This window comes from Magnusiomyces paraingens (assembly GCF_902498895.1).
Source record: "Magnusiomyces paraingens strain CBS 517.90 genome assembly, contig: contig4, whole genome shotgun sequence".
Lineage (NCBI taxonomy): Eukaryota > Fungi > Ascomycota > Dipodascomycetes > Dipodascales > Dipodascaceae > Magnusiomyces > Magnusiomyces paraingens.
The window spans coordinates 1,587,135-1,605,792 of record NW_022474070.1 but is presented as its reverse complement, the minus strand read 5'-3'; the positions used below and the strand labels follow the sequence as shown (position 1 = coordinate 1,605,792).

The 18,658-nt window shown below is 31.0% G+C and overlaps 2 protein-coding genes across 2 annotated transcripts; both read left to right on the top strand.

The window, feature by feature from the left end:
• Positions 1-246: 246 nt before the first annotated feature.
• On the top strand, positions 247-2,423 carry SAPINGB_P005281 (uncharacterized protein; the record flags this gene model as incomplete). The annotated part of the gene is made up of 2 exons (XM_031999995.1): positions 247-717; positions 807-2,423. 2 exons carry the CDS (start codon positions 247-249, stop codon positions 2,421-2,423), a joined length of 2,088 nt encoding a protein of 695 aa, XP_031855886.1.
• Positions 2,424-12,423: 10,000 nt separating this feature from the next.
• SAPINGB_P005280 (uncharacterized protein) lies at positions 12,424-14,073 on the top strand (the record flags this gene model as incomplete). The annotated part of the gene is made up of 1 exon (XM_031999994.1): positions 12,424-14,073. One exon carries the CDS (start codon positions 12,424-12,426, stop codon positions 14,071-14,073), a length of 1,650 nt encoding a protein of 549 aa, XP_031855885.1.
• Between the last annotated feature and the right edge of the window lie 4,585 nt (positions 14,074-18,658).

The window sequence follows — 18,658 nt, the reverse complement described above, 5'->3', positions numbered from 1 at the left end:
TTAGCTTTAAGACCTCCTACTAACACGTTCAATAAAAAATAATAATAATAATAATAAAAGCAGTCCCAGATGCTTTCTTTATATATACACTGGTTTTTTTCTTTATCAATATTTTAAAATAAAAAAATATAAAAAAAAAAGTCCAATCACATAACTCTCCTTAATGACTTTAATAGACTTTTCACTAGAGAGGAGGAACCCCGAAACACTACTACCACATTTATTTATTTCTCATACATCTTATTAATGAAGCTCATTGCATTTCCAGCAGCATCGACTGAAATTTATTCTCAATCCTCAACTCTCAGTTATGAACTCAACCCCAGCACCACTCTTCCTACTACATCTCATAGACTAGATTATTCCCAGCATAAACACGGTACATCATCATCATCATCATCATTTTACCCCACACCAAGTTCCAGTCCACACTCTGAGTCGAGGAAATCAAGGAAATCATCATCTGGCCAACCACGAGCTCACTCCGGTCATCATTCTCGCCCTGATAGATCTGGAACCTCTTCAAGTGGGCCCAGAGACAATTCATATCGTGCAGGGTCTAAAAAGGAGTCTGGAATTAGTTCTAGCAGTAGTAGTGGTGGCAACAAAAAAGACATCCGTGACAAGGATCGTGATCGTCAGGATGACAAGGACAATAAACCAGCCAAAGTCCGCCAGCGTACAGCAATTGCATGTAACTATTGTCGTCGAAGAAAGGTAAGGGAAAAAAAATTGAAGATGATGAATTTATATTTATTAAATCAAAGTCTAACGTTTTTATTTTAATTTTTTTTTTTTTTTTTCAGATACGATGTTCCGGCATTCCTGCTAACGACCAGACAAAAAAATGCATAAACTGCATGCGATTCAGTCAAGAATGCATTTTTGCTCCAGTCATGGGAGTCACTGCATCAATCACAAACATTCCTATTGTTCATCCTCAAGATCCCGCTTATTTTCAACAGTCTCAGCAATATTCATTATCTCTTATGCAACAGCAGCAGCAGCAGCAGCATCAGCAACATCAGCAACATCAGCAACATCAGCAACATCAGCAACATCCGCATCAACCTCAGCCTCAGCAAAATATGGCATTACCACCGCAACAAATGGCTCAGCAATATCCTCGTCAATCATACCCTCCTAACGTCTACCCACAATACTACGCTCAATCACAGTACCCTGTCCAACAGAATATGCCTCCCCCACAACCACCACCGATACCTCAGCCTCCTCCGCAGCCTGTGCAACAAGTCCCACCACCACCAACAAGCCAGCAAATTCCATCTGGCTATGGAGCGCGGTATCCCCCTCCACCTCCTATTCCGCAGCAAATTCCACAGCCTTACCCTTCTGTCCAGCATCAACAACAACTACAATTACAACAACAGCAACAGCAACAACAGCAACCAATACCACAACAGCGCACAGCCGCTCCGCCCTACACGCCAATGTCCCCGCCCCAATATCCCTATTATCCAGGACCGCCTCCAGAGGCACCAGCAGAGCCGTGGCGCTACGCAGACACGCAACAATATCAGCAACATCAGCATCAGCATCATCATCAGCAACTGCAACAGCAACAGCAACAGCATCAACATCAACATCAACATCAACATCAACATCAACATCAACATCAACATCAACATCAACATCAACATCAACATCAACATCAACATCAACATCAACATCAACATCAACATCAACATCAACATCAACATCAACAACCATCGTTGGGGGCATCAGTAATGGGCGTAAGTCTGTCACAGCCTGCCCCTCATGCACATTCTCGCCGACCATCGTCTCATGGTCATGCACCTCCTCGCGGCCAATCACATAGCCATCATCACAATTCTTCTCCTGGACAGGCCAATTCGGCACACGCTTCTCCAGCATTACGCGTATCGCGATCTCAGCCAGTCCCGCCGTTACCTCCATTACATCGTTCACCGTCGCAATCTGTGCTCCCGCCGCTCCAATCTCTTAGCAGTGGGCCGCCTTCTGCTTCATCTTCAGTTGCACCTTCACGCCGAGCTTCTACTTCACAACAACATCTACCAGCTCCTTCAGCAATGCTTTTGACACCGGTTGGTTCTTCTTCAATACCTACTATATCAGCATCAAGTGATCCTAGAGACAATAATAAAAACTCTTATGGTACTCACCAACAAAAACAGCCGCCGCCCATTACTGGGTCACATCCGGTTCTTGCTCCTTTAAGCAGTTCTAGTCATTTACGAGGCGGCCAAGAGCACCACCATGCGTCTTACCAGCAGCATCAGCAACAAGTTGCAGGTACACGACACCGAAGACACAGTGATGGAACCGGGGCCGCAGGAGATTCAGAAAAAGAGGAAAGTGCCAGTGGGCGTGCACGAGGGCGCAAGTCTGGGAAACTGTCGATCAAGGACTTGTTAGATTAGATATGAAAATATTAGAAAAAAAAAAAAAGAAAGAAAGAAAGAAAGTTTCTGACATATAAAAAACACAAGATAAAAAAAAAAAAAAAAAAGAAAATAAAGTTCATTACAATATTAGATGTTTTTTTTTTTAATTCAAGGGATAGAAATATATATCACACACAAGTATCCTTTTTTATTTTATTTTATTTTATTTGATTTATTTTTTTTTTTTTTTTTGCTCCTGTTATACATTTTGTTTCGGTTTCATTTATTACCTTTTAAGTTGGGTTCGCCCTGTGTCTCTGAACAACCCGCAAATGAAATCTCCAAAAACCATTTTTTTTTTTTTTGTGTTTTCTATCCTCTTTTCTTCCTATCTTAGACCATATAACATATATATACTTTTATATTTAGAATTTGTTGAGCCAGATTACAAAATATTACACTTTTAAAACTTTTAAAACTTTTAAAACTTTTAAAACTTTAAACCTTCAAGGTTTTATTTTATATTTCTTTATTTTTTTTGTAGATTTGACCCTGTCCGGGACTCGGGTTTGAGCCAAGTTATAATTAATGACCATCATTCTTTGTTCATTCTTGGAGTGAAGTACTTGGAAAACAGAACCCAATGCTTTGGTTATTTCAATCTCAAATATGTTTTCTTTTTTATTTTTGAAAACAAGATATTCTCTCTTACGTTATAAGTCTGTGTTATCACTAACAATTTAAGGTGACAGCATATATATATAAATGAACATTTAAACGATTTTATTTAAAAAGAAAAAAAAAAAATGAAATCCAAAAAAGCAAAGTGAGCTCAAATCTCTATGGTAGAGCAACATTAAGGAAAACATAACGATACGAATCGGGACGGCATACGTTTTTGTTTTTTTTTTATCCTGCAGAAAGCAGAAGCAAGCTCAAGCATTTTTAAGATATTGTCATATACTTTTAAATATATTTGATGATTTTATATAGAAATCATTCCATTTAAACAAAAAAAAAAGCCCATTTTTTGATATATGTAAAATATTAATACTCAACAACAACATTTATTTGCTTCCAATCATAGTGAAACCAGTCGCCTTTTGAGGTCAAATATATATATATATATATAAATTAAAAAAACCTAACCCAGTTTCTCCATCTTTTTCTGACTAATGGTGATAATCCTTATTTATATTTTATTTTTTTTTTATTATTATTTTTTCTCCATGATCTCTTTCCTTTCCTACATTTCTTTTTTTTTTTCTTCTTCTTCTTCTTCTTCTCTTATCCTCTAAACTTCCCTAACTGCAAGCCCCCTCTCAAGATCTTTGCAGCAGCTAATTATGCGCATATTGAAGTAATTACATTTCACATTGGATCCACTGATAATGTAGATGTAGACAATATTACAAAAGAAATAAGAAAAGTATATATATATATATATATATATATATATATATATATACCAATGTTAGGTCTATTCTTAATTGTACAAATTCTATAAAGGATACAGTTAATTGTTTAATACGATATCCGCTTAATATCCTTTTAGAAACAATAAGTAATTCTACAAAATGCCCAGCACGCTACAGGCATAAACCCTACATTTAAGTATAAAGATAAAACAGCATAAGCCATACATCTCAGTGGAGCTCAAAAGCTTTATTCTCTTGCGCAAGGGAGCTGAGCGGACCGCCTTACCTTGTGACTAACTTATATAGATAGATAGATAAATAAATAAATAAATAAATAAATATACGTCAACCGAGCCTCACCAAACAAACCGGAGATGAAGGAAATTAAAATTAAGTTTTAAAACAAACTTTAATACTTTATTTTGAATTATATTTTTATGGGGCGATTTGTTAATTTGTTGACTTTACCTGGTTACTTGAAAAAAAGAGTATTTGGAGTGAAATAAGTATGTAAATAAGTATGTAAAAAAAAAGCCTGATTCTTTTAAAAAAAAAAGCCCAAACTAAAAAGCTACTAAAGCTAGAAAAATTTACCAACTAAGCTTAGACCTTATTAAGGTCTAATGCATATTTATATCGTATCTTAATTGTTCCAATGCTTTTTTTCCATGATAAATCATGATTTTGTATTAATCTCGCTTCTGCTTTCAGGATCTGTGCATGAATAAATAAGTGATTGCTTTTTTTTTATTAATTATTTTCTTTTTCTTTTTCTTTTCCTTTTCTTTTCTTTTCTTTAAGCACTAAAAGAAAAAAAACATATAGTCAACAATAACAATATATCATTTTAAACTTATAATAATAAAATACTTTGTCAGAAATACGTCTTACTGTTTTTAGTTACTTAAACGTGTTTCTATTCAAGGAAAAAAAAGTATATATCTCTGCTATCAACACAATCATTTTAATGCCATCCATTTTGTTGTACCTTTTCAGTACAAATGGTTTCCATTTGTGCGCCTCCGATAGCCCGGAAAATGGGCCCTGATGCCCCCTTACAAAGAATAGTGAGCACCAATGTGTTTCTCCCAATTTTACTTAGCCCGTTTTTACTTATCTTCACCGACACCCGTGTAATTGTTATTTTTTTTTCTTTTTTTTTTTTTGAAAAAAATATGGTCTGTATTAAACCTGCACTCTAATTAGACTATACAGAAGAGTCATCTTGCCTGTTGACTACCGTAGCCTTGGGAGAAGGCGGAGGGTTAACTCCCATACACTCTCGTTGAAAAAAAAAAAAAAAGGTGAGCATTTGGGAGTTAACCATAGTACCTTTTGCAGTCAAAGAAATATTCTTTTCCGTTACACCCTCCTTTCTTTTTTGTTTTATTTGTATTCAAGGCGGAAAAAAAAAACTTTTATTTTATTCAAGGGTTATAAGCAGTAAGTATATTTATTCAAGGGTTATACGTAGTAAGTATATACCTTTATATCTTCAACATCAATACTACTTCCGTTGCTCATACTATATTACCTTCCGTTTTAACAATAAACTTTTAATTTAACTTCAACGTTTGCATCTCCAATAACCCGAAAATAAATACTGACACCAACTTACCAAAAAAAAAAAAAAAGTAATGTTTGCCACTGAAGTTATTTGTTTATTTTTATTATTAAAAAATAATAATTTTTATATGACTTCAAAATAAATATTGTTTTTTCAAAACCTTAAATTTAACAAAAAGTTCAACTTTTAGTACAATTTTTGATATTTTATCAAAATATTTACTTTCTTCTGAAATTTCCTAACTTTTACTTTTTTAAATATGAATTGGGCATTTAGCGTAGTGGCTATCGCGTCTCCTTCGCATGGAGAAGGTCACCGGTTCAACTCCGGTAATGTCCATTGATAATTTTTTTTTTGGTACAACTTCAATTGTAGTTATTTTGTTTTTTTCTAATTTTTTTTTTTTTTGCTACATTTATTCAACCTTCATTATTTTGTTAGTTTTTGGGCCAATTCAATTTAACATTATTATGTGCGGCTGAAGTATACTTGTACTATACTTTAAATTTCAGCATCTTTCAAGCCCCTCTCAAATAGTTTGTGCTATTTAAATCAACGTCAACCAGGCTTTAAATAGGATGTGATATGAAATCATTTGCTTTATATGTATGAATAAAGTCTAATTAACATAATTTCTAATGTTCCACCTTTTCTTTAGTTATAACAAACATTAAACGATACCAGGCTCCAGTGTCAGGGTCTACTAAAACGCCCTTTGTAGTGTCAATTCAGAAAGGAATAAAACTAAAGTTTCAAATATTAGTTAGAATTTAAAAATTAGAAGACCCGAACCTTAACAATTGTTAAAACGATTGAAAGTTAAAGTGCACCGGAGCTTAGTCGGGTTTCGGGTTTTGAAAACTCCGTAATTTTTTTTTTTTTTTTTTTTTTTTTTTTTTTTTTTGAAAGGTGCATTTTTGTTTTCAGCCTTACGTTCAGGCCCATGTGTAGTAGTAGAATTTTTTTTTTTTTTTAATGGAAAACCAGCCTAATTTTTATTAGCTAAAATTTTTAACAACTTCTTGGGGGGGGAGAGAAATGGTCTAATTTGAATGAATACAAATGAGGGATTTTTTTACTATTTTTTTTTTTTTGCAACATTTTTATTACTTTCACCACCATCTTTATTTCAAAAAAAAAAAAAAAAAAAAACTAATGACACTTATAATCAAGGAAATTCCATTTTTGAACATATACTTTCGTGAATCAATTTCTTTGTCATATAATAATAGAATAACTATAAAAGATTTTTATTTATTCCGAATATGGGGGTTCAATATTACCTTCTTTGTTTTATGAAATGAGCTGACTTTTTTTTTTTTGTAATATAAATACTACATAAAACTCGTCTATTTCATATTTCACTACAATCTGAAAACGGTTTGTCATTTAAAATCTTGTTGCAATTCAAACCCAATATATATAGATATAGTGTTGCAACACTTTTGATTTTTTTTTCAAGACCTATGTTTTAAAAAAAAAAAAAAAAATCAAATCGATATTATCTTATCTTTACTCTGATAATCCTTATTGATCATTTTACGAATCATCACACAAATCATTCAGCTTGTATTTTTTTTTTTTTTTATGAATTTGAAGTCAACTTTAGAATCAAAAAAAAAAAAATATGTTATAATTTGTTTTAGAAGATTTCATCAAAGCTTTATTTTTTTTAATTCAATTTAATCACCATAATTATTTCCAGCCCTTTTCTTTTGACAATTATTCCTAGGTCTTCTGAACATTCCTTGAATTTTTTAAAACAAAGATGTTAATTTAACACTAATTTCTGTATTAATACTTACATTTTTTTTAACCAAAGCACCTATACTTGATCCAATTGATTAGCTAGTGCCATTTATTAGTGTCTAAACTTGCTTACTTTTAAAAAAAAAAAAAATTATTAGATTATCATAGTTCGCTTTAAACTATTTTTGGCATATTTTTATCATTTTCTTTGATAACGATAATGGGAAATAGAAGAAAGGAAAAAAGGTATAGACACTAAAATTAGGGCGTCCTTTTACTCACTTTTTCAGCACAAGCGCTGCACTCAATCGCCCACTATATTCTCTTCTTCTTCAAAATTTCTCATTTTTTGTTAACCTTTTTCAACCGTTTGATGGTTTTTTTTTTTTTTTTTTTTCTTCTCCCCACCATTTTTTTTTTCTCTTTCTAACAATGGTTAAAAGTAATTGAAATGAATATCTTCAATTTAAATCAAATCTATAACCTTTTCAATTGTTTTTTACCTGATTAAAAATTTAATGATTTCATCATTCGATGAAAAAAATCAATACTTTTTTTTTTATCTCCATAAATTTCTCTTACAGGCCAAGTTTTTTTTGTTGATTTTTTTTTTTTTTGTTAACAAGCACACGCTATATAAAAGATGTGCCTTGCTATCGATGCAACATTGTTTAAGTGCATGCCTCTAGCATCTTCGTTTAATTATTTTTCCATTGGGTAAGATGATTTTCCCACCGGGTCAAATAATTTTCCAATTTGGTAAGATTCGGATTGTTGATGATAACTCCAGTATTGTCAAGCCTTTGTTCATTGTTATCCGTTATGCTAATACCCGAAACCATGTGATTACACAAACTCTCATTCCTCCATAAAAAAAAAATTATTTCTCGTATAGGTATTAACAAGAACTAGACTCATTAAATCTACATTATGAATTGTTTTTTTGTCTTTGGGCTCTTCTTGGGTGGGGTTGAATTGATATAGTATTTAATACTTTTTTGAATAATGTACTGGCTCTCTACACACCAAATCTGTAATAAAAATTTTATCTCCTTCTAAAACTCTGCATTATGATGGAATTCTCTACTTACTTTAGCTCATTCTTTCACTATTTATTTTATTATGATTAATTGTAACAATTTGTTGTTTCTTAAGTATTTAAAGTATTCATAGTCTTGCTCTTTGCGTCAAAATTACTCAGTTATTTAATTACAATATTTTTTTTTTACTAAGTGATTTTAATTCTTTTCTGTTTCTTTTTGTATCCAACTACATCTTTTTAAATAATAAATTATTCAAAGCACTTCTTGTTGTTAGATACCATGGATTAGAATTATAATCGTTGTTTTACAGATACCTTATTTCTTTTTGCCAGCTAAACTTCGAACCTTAGCGTTCTTTTAATACCAATTATTACTTTCAATATAATCTCGTTTCATTTTAGAAACCTGGAACTTTTAGTTGAATGATTTATCCATTTTTTTAAACTTATTCTAAAATCACTTCTATGTGAGTTTGTTTTCGCTATTATTTAAAGCTAATTTTTAAATTTTTTTTTATATCCTTGGTTGGTACAGCCTTACAGAAATCGCCACATCTTTTTTTTTTTTTTTTTTTTTTTTTTTTTCATTGTCGTTATAGTAATGATCTACTGTAGAATGCTATGAAACATTTGAATCTATCTCGTACGTTCTTGCAGTTAAGTTAACATTTTTACTTTGTTATGGTTTTACCCACTTTTCAAAAATGGAAGGAAGAAAATATGATGGTCTGTTTTCAACTCTTAATTCAATGTTTGGGTTGGTTTTTAGAAGGGGTCTCGATCCACAATAATGACATTTTTTTTTCTTTTGGTTTAAGCCAATTTACTTTTTTTTTTATATATTTTATCTTTCTGTTTCTTTATACAAGAACTTTCTAATATTATGTTTCTTCATTCAAAGAGTGACGATACCTTGGTTTGTCTGGTATCTATCAGTAATTTAATATCCAGGTATTATTTTTACCCAATCATGAATCATTATTTATTTGCTTAAAAACTAGATTCAATAAATGACCTTCTTTGTTTGAAATGTTACTTAAGTCAAATATAAATACTTTTGTTCATGGTTTGAATCATATTCTTAGGAAAAATTACGGTTTTTTGTTTTAATTGAAAAGGGTACTCTATTATTTGACATTTATCAAAACTTATATTAGAACAATAAGTTTGCTTAAATGATTGAAAAAAAAAAAAACCTTTTTCCAATAGAAAAAAAGCTAACCGATTGTATCTTGGATCTGCAAAGTATGAACTATTTATCATGAAGTTGTCATGATTCTGTGACAGTTGAGCAGAGGATGAAACAGATTGATGGATCAGCATATATATTTATATATTCTGTTTTTTAAGTATCTTAAATTTCTTAAATTTTTATAGTATTAAAGGAATTGGGATTTCTTCTAAGTTAGATTACAATAGTTTTTCACAAAAAATAAAAATTTGGTAACTTAAAGGATAATGAAGCCAAAAGTGTAATTAAGTAAGTAAGTAATTAATTAAGTAAGTAAGTAATAACCGAAAAAGCCTTCAAGCGATTTTGGGACATAATAAAAATTTGTATAGTAAGTATAATTAATTAATTATCTTTCTTATGTGAATTATAATAATTTTATTATTACAAGTATAAATATTTTAACGTGGCTATTTTTACACATATTTATATAAAAGTCAAATTCAAAATGTTTGAGTTTTAGAACCCACTTTATTGTAATTCAATTTAATTATAAAGAGTTTTTATAAGTTTCAATACAAGTTAACTGGAAGTTTTTCAAATGGAAAAAAAAAAAAAATGAAAATATTGATTTCAAATCCCAGATGATTATGATTTGTTTTTGGTTAAGTTTCAAAAGGGATTTAGATTTGAAATAAGCTTGATTTTAGGGATTTCTTTAACACACTTGACTCACCCACAGTTCACTTTTTTCGGCTAGTAAAAGGTTATATAATAAATGTCACGTGGTTTAATTAAAATTACCCTACCTTGACTCCCAATATTGTCCTCCCCTTTCTCAAAAGACTTATCAACTTTAACAACCCTTTTTTTTTTTTTTTTTTTTTTTTTATACTACCATCATTGCTATCACTTCCAATGTAAATTGATCAATATATATGATCAAAGAATTATTATAGAGATTATAATTTTTGTTGATTGATACCATGGAATTTTCCTATGACTAATTCCGTTTACATATCAAGTAGATACCAGCTAGTAATCTTGATGTTAGTTGATTGATTTACTTTTACTTTTACTTTATTATTTTGGTATTGATTTTTTTTCAGAGACAAAAAGAATTGATTGGGTTTTTAAATTTAGTGATATATAAAATACCACCATAATAAGAAATTGGTATTCTGAAAAACAATTTAATTGGTAGCACAGTTAAGAGCTTGGAAATAACAGCTAGGTATGAAGATATTTTTTTTTTTTTTTTGTTAATACACTTTTAAAAGAATTGGTTTCATATTGGTATCCAAATATAAGTTCATTATGATAAAATAATTTATAAATTAAGCAAAAAAAAAATTTGAAATGTTTCTTTAATTAATCAATACTTGATACAGAGAATTGTCAAACGTAGAAAATGGTTCAAGTGTTACTATTATAGCTTTTTTTTTTTAGGAGAAAGTTGCAGGTATCTTATAAAAAAAAAAAAAAAGTTCTGAAAGATATCATCTTGGGGGCTAGGGTTTTTATTTAAATCACGTGTCATCATGTCTCAAGCTTTTTTTCTTTTGTTTTTCTTTTTTTTTTAGAGGTAAACTCTGTTAGAAGGAATGATTACAAATAACGACGGTAATAGTAATAGCCAGGCTTCTATTTTATTCTTTACTGTTCAAGATTGCTCTGGTCGTGAGAAAGAGTCACGTTAACTAACTCGTGAGACTTGAGTAAGGTACCTATTGTTTTCAAAGAGGGAAAAAAAAAAAAAAATTTAGTGGTGGGACAATATCAATATAAGATCATGTTTCCGGGAAAAAGAGGGTATATCCGGCTATTTGTTAGTCTTATTAACAGTCTCTATGGTTTCTGACAGTTAGAGAGAAAAAAAAAAAAAAATCAAATTGTTTATTTAACTAATTGGTTATAACTAACTAAAATACTTTATTTTGAAAAAAAAAAAAAAAAAAAAAAAAAAAAGAATTTCTAATTGGGTATCTCATTGAAAAGCACAAATTGTTTGTTTTCATTTTTTTTTTTTTTTATGTGAGAGATTGCATGCTAAGTCCGTAGCAAAATTTAGTGGCTGGTAATTGATAAATATATATGGTACTCAAAAATAGCAACCATAAAATCCAGTCTTTGCACATAGCTAAACAATTACTCTAATTATAATTATAATTTTAATTTTTAATTTTTAATTTTTAATTTTTAATTTTTTAATTTTTAATTTTAATTTTGATTTTGATTTTGATTTGATTGATTATTGATATCAAAGATTTTTTTTTTTCTGAGTAGAAAACTCAGCGGCTTTTGTTAATAATCCAATCTCTTATCTTCTATATTATTATTCGGTAGTCCGTGTCAATTATAATAATTATTGAGTTGTAGAGCAAGTATTTATTATTTTAATTATTATTTTAATTATTATTTTAATTATTTTTTATTATTTTTAACATATTATTTATTAATAAAATAATAAAATAATAAAATAATAAAATAATAAAATAATAAAATAATTTGTCACTTTAAAAAATTCACACAATTTCTTATCAAAATTTCGCCATTTCACGTGACAACACAGTGGCTCCTTTTTTTATTTTATTTTATTTTATTTTATTTTTTTTTTTCATTCTGTGCCACGTTGGATGGCGTCATTTCATTCATTCAGGCTGAGTTTTTTTTTTTTTCCATTCCTTCCTTTCTTCCCACGTCTTCAGTAGGCTATTAGCCTTTGGAAAAACCGCTGAGCGGCTTTTAGTGTGATGGAGTTCCGGCCTTTAAAAAAAAAAAAAAAAAAAAGAAAGCAACAAAATGACAATTCAAACGATTAATAATGAAAGAATAAAAGTTTTTTTTTTTTATATATATATATATATATATATATATATATATATATAAATAAGTCATTTCGGTCTCACTTTTAAAGTCTTCCTTTTTTTATTTTTTTTATTATTTTCTATCTATTTTAATTAATTCTTATTTTATTTTAAATATCCTCATTTTAATATTGTTATTATTATTATAAATCCATCATAGTATTAGACTTTAATATATTTCACACAGCAGATAATCATCATCATCATTATCATCGACTTCAAATGTCAAATACAAACATATCAGAAGACTCACCCTTGATCTCCAAGGATGACCCTATCCTCATCAAAACTTATAGCTCAACATCTCATGAATCTACCACAAATGAAGATAACGACTCTGCAAGCTTTGCAGAATCAAAACTTGAAGATGGCGATTATTATGAATCTTTAGAATCCGCAGACGCAGAAAAACATAAGCTCGGAGTTGTCTCAACTACATTCTTGCTCCTCAACAAAATGATTGGCACAGGTATCTTCTCCATTCCAGCAAGTATCTATCTCCTCACAGGCTCTGTCTACGGCACCATTGCCCTCTGGATAGTCGGTGGTATCATTGCATTCTCCGGCCTCAACGTCTACCTCGAATTTGGTCTCAAAATACCAAAGTCAGGAGCTGAGAAAAACTATCTCGAACGAGTTTATCGATATCCTCGGTATCTCATTCTCACCTTCTTCACAGTCAACTCTATTGTTCTAGGTATCTCATCCAGTAACGCTTTTGCTTTCGGCACTTATATTCTCTTTGTTCTCGGCTACGAAACCCCCTCTGCATGGGCTGCCCGCTTCATTGCTGTTCTCGCAATCACTCTTGTCATTCTCCTCCATGGCCTTCTTCCTAATGTTGGTAAGCGTCTTTTTAACATTCTCGGTGGTATCAAGGTCTTTGTTCTCTTGGGTATTGCTGCCTGTGGATTTGCCATTCTTTCTGGTGCTGTCAATCTCCAGGAGCGCCCAGATAACTTTAGCGGCTTCTTTGGACAGTCTACCATCACTGCTGCTGCTACTTCTACTGCTCCACCCTCCACCCCCTCTTTTGGCGGTGGTCCTTACAACTATGCCGTGGCTCTTCTCCGGGTAGTGTACTCTTATCGCGGCTGGGAAAATGGCAACTTTGTCATGGGCCAGATTAAGCGCCCAGAGCGCACTCTCCGCATTGCCGGACCTGTTGCCATCGCTATTGTCACTATTCTCTACACTCTTTGTAACGTCGCCTACTTTGCCGTCATCCCTGCTGAAACTATCCGCACTTCAGGTGCCATTATTGCCGGCAACTTCTTCCGCATCCTGTTTGGTGACTCTGCTGCCTCCAGATTCCTCCCCCTGCTTATTGCCATGTCTAACATTGGAAACGTTCTTGTTGTTACTTATGGCCATGGATGGATGAATATGGAGTTTGCCAAACACCATCTCCTCCCTTACTCCAAGTTCTTTTCCTCTCTTAAACCCGTTGGCGCTCCTCTTGCTGGCCTTTCTCTGCATTGGTTCTTTTCCGTTGCCATTCTTCTCATTCCTCCTCCTGGCAAGATTTACGACTTTATTGTTGATCTTTCCTCCTACCCTAACGCCATCATTGCTACTCTTGTCACTTTTGGTCTCATTTATCTCAAGCTCAACCGTGAGGCTGAGGACTGGCCCAAGTTGCCCTTCAATGCTTCGTGGGTTTTCGTCCTTATTTATCTTCTTGCCAATGTCTTTTTGGTCCTCACTCCACTTGTTCCTCCTGCCAAAGACTCTATGATTCCAAACTCCATGCCATTTTACTCAGTTCCATTGGCTACTTCCGTGGTTATTGCTGTGGCCATTGGGTACTGGTTCTACTGGTTTAGACCTTCCAATCTTGCTAAAATTGAAAGAAGTCTCCAAGGCTTTTAAAATATAGCATAGAGGCTAGCTATCCTTTTTTTTTATTTGCATTTTTCTAACGACTTTTACTATTTTTTTTTTAAACGACCGCATGACTTTTTGTAATGACTTTTTTTTTTTTTGATGTAATGATGAAACTATATAGAAATTTTTTTTTAAACGGATAATAGAAACCTTGGGTATTGAATTAAAAACAAACCACTTTTATTCTTTGAAAATATATCTTGATATGTTTAAAATGTCGTAACAAGCAGACGTATGTTTTTTTTTTTTTGTTGATTTTGATTTTGAGTGTTATCAAGGCACGCATTTATTGCGGGGTCCGATAGTTAATTGTCGTTATCGCCATCTCCACAATCGATTGTGCAATTGCTGCATGGAATGTTGTGAAAAAAAAAAAAAAAAAACTGGGGAATAGAAAAAAAAAAAAAAAAAAAAAAAAAAAATCTTATCAAAACAAGACACGTGCAATGTTGTTGTTAAAGATGAGACCCACCAGGGCATCTCTTGATTGGTACTGATGCTTCTATTTTGTGGCTTGAAAGTTTTTATATTTAATTAATTAATTAATAACAATGGATATGGAGAGGGTGGAGAGTGCAAGCCACAATTTCTCTCAAGTATTCCCGCCAATAGTTACAATAAAGGTCAAACGGCACTATGAGATGATGATGATGATGATTATTGAGTTTTGAATACAAACAATTGCCATGACTTCTCCACAATTTGTTTTTTTTTTTTTGAAAAAAAAAAAAACAAGCTAAGAATTGAATTTTTTTTAAAATTGAAAAAAGCTAAGAAATCATTAAAACACAAACTACTAAAAGTCTATGAAGCATGTGCTGGTGCATATCTTACAAACTAGGGAATATAAAAGAAAGAAAGAAAGAAAGAAAGAAAGAAAGAAAGAACGAAAGTCGCATGCACTTGACAAGAAAATCATTTAATGGGCGACGGGGGAGATAAAATGATTTTAAATTTAAATTAAATTAAATTAAATTAAATTAAATCAAATCAAATTAAATTAAATTAAATTAAATTAAAATTTCTTTTTTCTGTTTTTGTTTCTGTTTCTTAAACATTCAATTTCTGTTCCTATCAATATATTATGTATTTTTTTTTTTTTTTTTTTTTTTAATATTGACTTACACTATCTACTCTCTCATATCTAATCACCATTTCAAGTTTTACACGGATCTTTTTTCTCTTTTCCTTTCCATAGAAACTTGCTTTGAGAAAAAAAAAAAGTAGAAAAAATAATAATAGTAATAATAATATAAAAGCCACTTTTGATTTATATTAAACAACAAAAACAACAAAAACAACAATCAACTGTGGCTTTTTATTTTAATATTTAGCAACTACTATTAAGAAAAAAATCTACTTTTCTTTTTCCATCTATATATACTATTATCCATTGACTAGTTAATGGCTTGACTTATTGTGGCGTCAAAATAGTGGCTTTTTTTTTTAATCACCTTGGAATGTATTCAAATCATATTCAACAACACCTTTTGCTTTTCTTTATTCCTTGCTTTATTTATTTTTAAATAAAATAATAGTCTGAAAATATTCAACAAAAAAAAAAGTCCTTGTTTTTTTTGTTGTATATTTTTTTTTTTTTTAAAAAGACTTTATTATTATCTTTATTATTTTATTCAAATGTAAGTTGGTTAATGTAAGTCTGAGCAAAATAATACCACCTCACACCATTCATCTATTGAATCAGTAGATAAAATGATAAAGCAAAATAAATCATTGTTGATTCTAGACTTTTACAAAAAAGAGCCTCTCATATTTATTATTATTTGGATCAAAATTAAAGCAAGATAAAAAAAAAAAATTATGTGTTGTAATTTTTTTTTTAAAAAAACGAATCACAAGTGTTATTGTAAATTAAAAAAAAAACAAAATTGAAACCTATTTTCTTTACTCCTTTCCCATACTATTTTTTTTTTCTTCCTATATTTTTTAATCAAGCCAAGTTTTTTTAATGAAAAGCCAAATCTTTTTTTTTTCTTTCCCACCTCCGTTTTTTTTTTTTTGCCAATTATAACACACTCCCCCCCCTCCTATGCCTTCCAGCGGGGAGGCCTTACTAAACTGAAAACTTGTCTAGCATAAAAGCTAAGAATATGTGTAAAAGAAATTCATTATATTTGTGCGTGGCGCACTGAATATTGGTTTTTTTTTCTCTTTCTTTCTTTCTTTTTCTTTTCAACAATTTGGTCGTTGACTTCATTTTAGAAAAATAACAAAAAAATAACAAAAAAACAACAAAAAAACAACAAAATCTACATCTAAACTATTCGAAAAACTTTGAATTTATTTCAAATTAGTTGAACTTATTAATATTTACCTTAAATATCCAAAATTCTAAAATTTTTGCCCCACAAAACTCAGAAAATACAATTGAAAGATTACACAGTTTAAAAAAAATAAATGTGGCACATTTTTAAGCAAGCCTTGCTAGCTCAATCGGTAGAGCGTGAGACTCTTATCAAGTGGCATCTCAAGGTTGGGGGTTCGAGCCCCCCGTAGGGCTAATATCATTTTCTTTTTGATTTTTACTTTTTTGTTAATGAGAAATTTCATTGTTTCAAGGTGATCACTTCTTTTCTTTTCTTAAATTAGCCCATGTTGTATGTGTTAAGGCTAATAAATGTTGTGAAAGTTGAGATATTGTTTTGGATAAACTTTTACTATTAACGTTTAACTTGTTAATACCCTTACCCTTACCCAGAAAATTGAAATATTTGAAATACCCTTTAAATAACAATCAAGTATCGATTGAAAATAACTACTTCGATTTCTAAATCTCTAGATTTCTTGTTTTTATTCCCATTTAGTAACTAAATTTGGTTCTTACTTTTTTTTTTTTCTGTTCTTATCATGATAATGCAGGCCCCTTCATTTTTTTTTAAAGTTCCACTTTAAAACTTCATTCACCAGCCACTCACTAAACCCAAAACGAATAAACCACCCATCTTCCATCACCAGCCATAGATCACCAGCCATTTCCTCCTTTCTCTTTTTTTTTTTTTTTTTATTTCCCATCGTGGAACTACCAGTATATCAGAAAGCCACAAGTGATTTGCCACAATTACCGTTTATAGTTCAGATGTTTCCTTAGCCTCTTTATGTGGCAAGTGTTATAAGGCTAGGACATACAGATAGAGTTACTAATATACCCATCAAAAACAATGCCCAGGTATTAACAAAGAGGTCAGATCAGGTTAGACAGGAGAGAAAAAGAAGGATTCAAAAAACAAAATTATAAGGAGATCAGAATTTTTAGTCATTGCTCCAATCACGATAATTATGCCAAAAAAAAACCTGACTTCTTTTGATAAGATTTTTCAAGTAGCTTCTTATTAGGAAGATAAAAAAAAAGAATTGAGAAATAGACAATACCAATTGATGCGTTATCTTATCTTCATTATATTCATTAACCAGACAAACTCTGCTACTTATACCCCCTTAGCCTTTTATTGCATTATGCCGCATGAAAAAGCAAAGCAATAGGAAGTAGATTTCAGAGTCTGTAAATAAATATATCGGAGTTATAGATATATGAATAAAGGTTATACTGGACGAATACATTGATTAGAATAGAAATAAAGATTTAAACTTAGGAAATGAGGAAGATAAGAGATCCAGTATGGCCAGTCATCACTACAGGGTCTTGTAAGACCGTAAATGGCTAATAGTAGGATGGATGGACAGGCCGAATACCGGATCAAGATGTACTACCAGACATCAATAACTAAGTTGAATAAAAATACATGATGGGAGAATTAACGCATTTCTTTTTCATAGACAATGCCTCGCTGTTTACTAGACATAGATCTCCACGAGAGAAGATACTAAAACAGTCGAGTGCACGGTCACTCTGGGCCATGCATTAAAGGGACCGGCTACACATGACACCAAGTTATAGTGACATGATCTTGTCAAGGGAACCAACTTCTTATCATAGCTCATTTTGATTTCCAATACTTTAAAGATGAGATTATGAGCAATTAAGATTCAGATCAAGAAGAATTCAAAGAAGATAACCTTAGCTATTGGAATTGTTCATCTTTAAAAAAAAAGTTTTAATACCTTTACTTTACAATGAGTTTTGTAATTTTCCTTCTACAAGTTTACCAGTCAACATTTGCAACACAGATTTAATCTCGATTGATTTTTTAATATTGTTTTCTACGTTTTTTTTTTTTTTTTTTTTAATAATATTTACATATAAATACCAATTGACAGGTACCCTGTAAACTATCAACAAAGTAATTATATAATTACTTTGTTATGTGCATAGAGATTTAAATGTATATTTTTCATGCCTAGTTAGTTTTGATATCCACTGATATCGTAATAATTTTGTACAGATGTAATTTTTCTTTTTTCAAGAAATTACTGTTTTTATGGGCTGATTTTTTTCATGTTGTATGCTTACTTGAATACCTAAGAAAGATAATTTTTTTTAATTTATTTAAAGATATCAATTCTTATCTTTGAGAAAGAGGTTTTACAATAATAAGCTACGTTGCTTAATCTTAGTATACTGAGATTAATAATGTCTGGATATCAGAAAAGC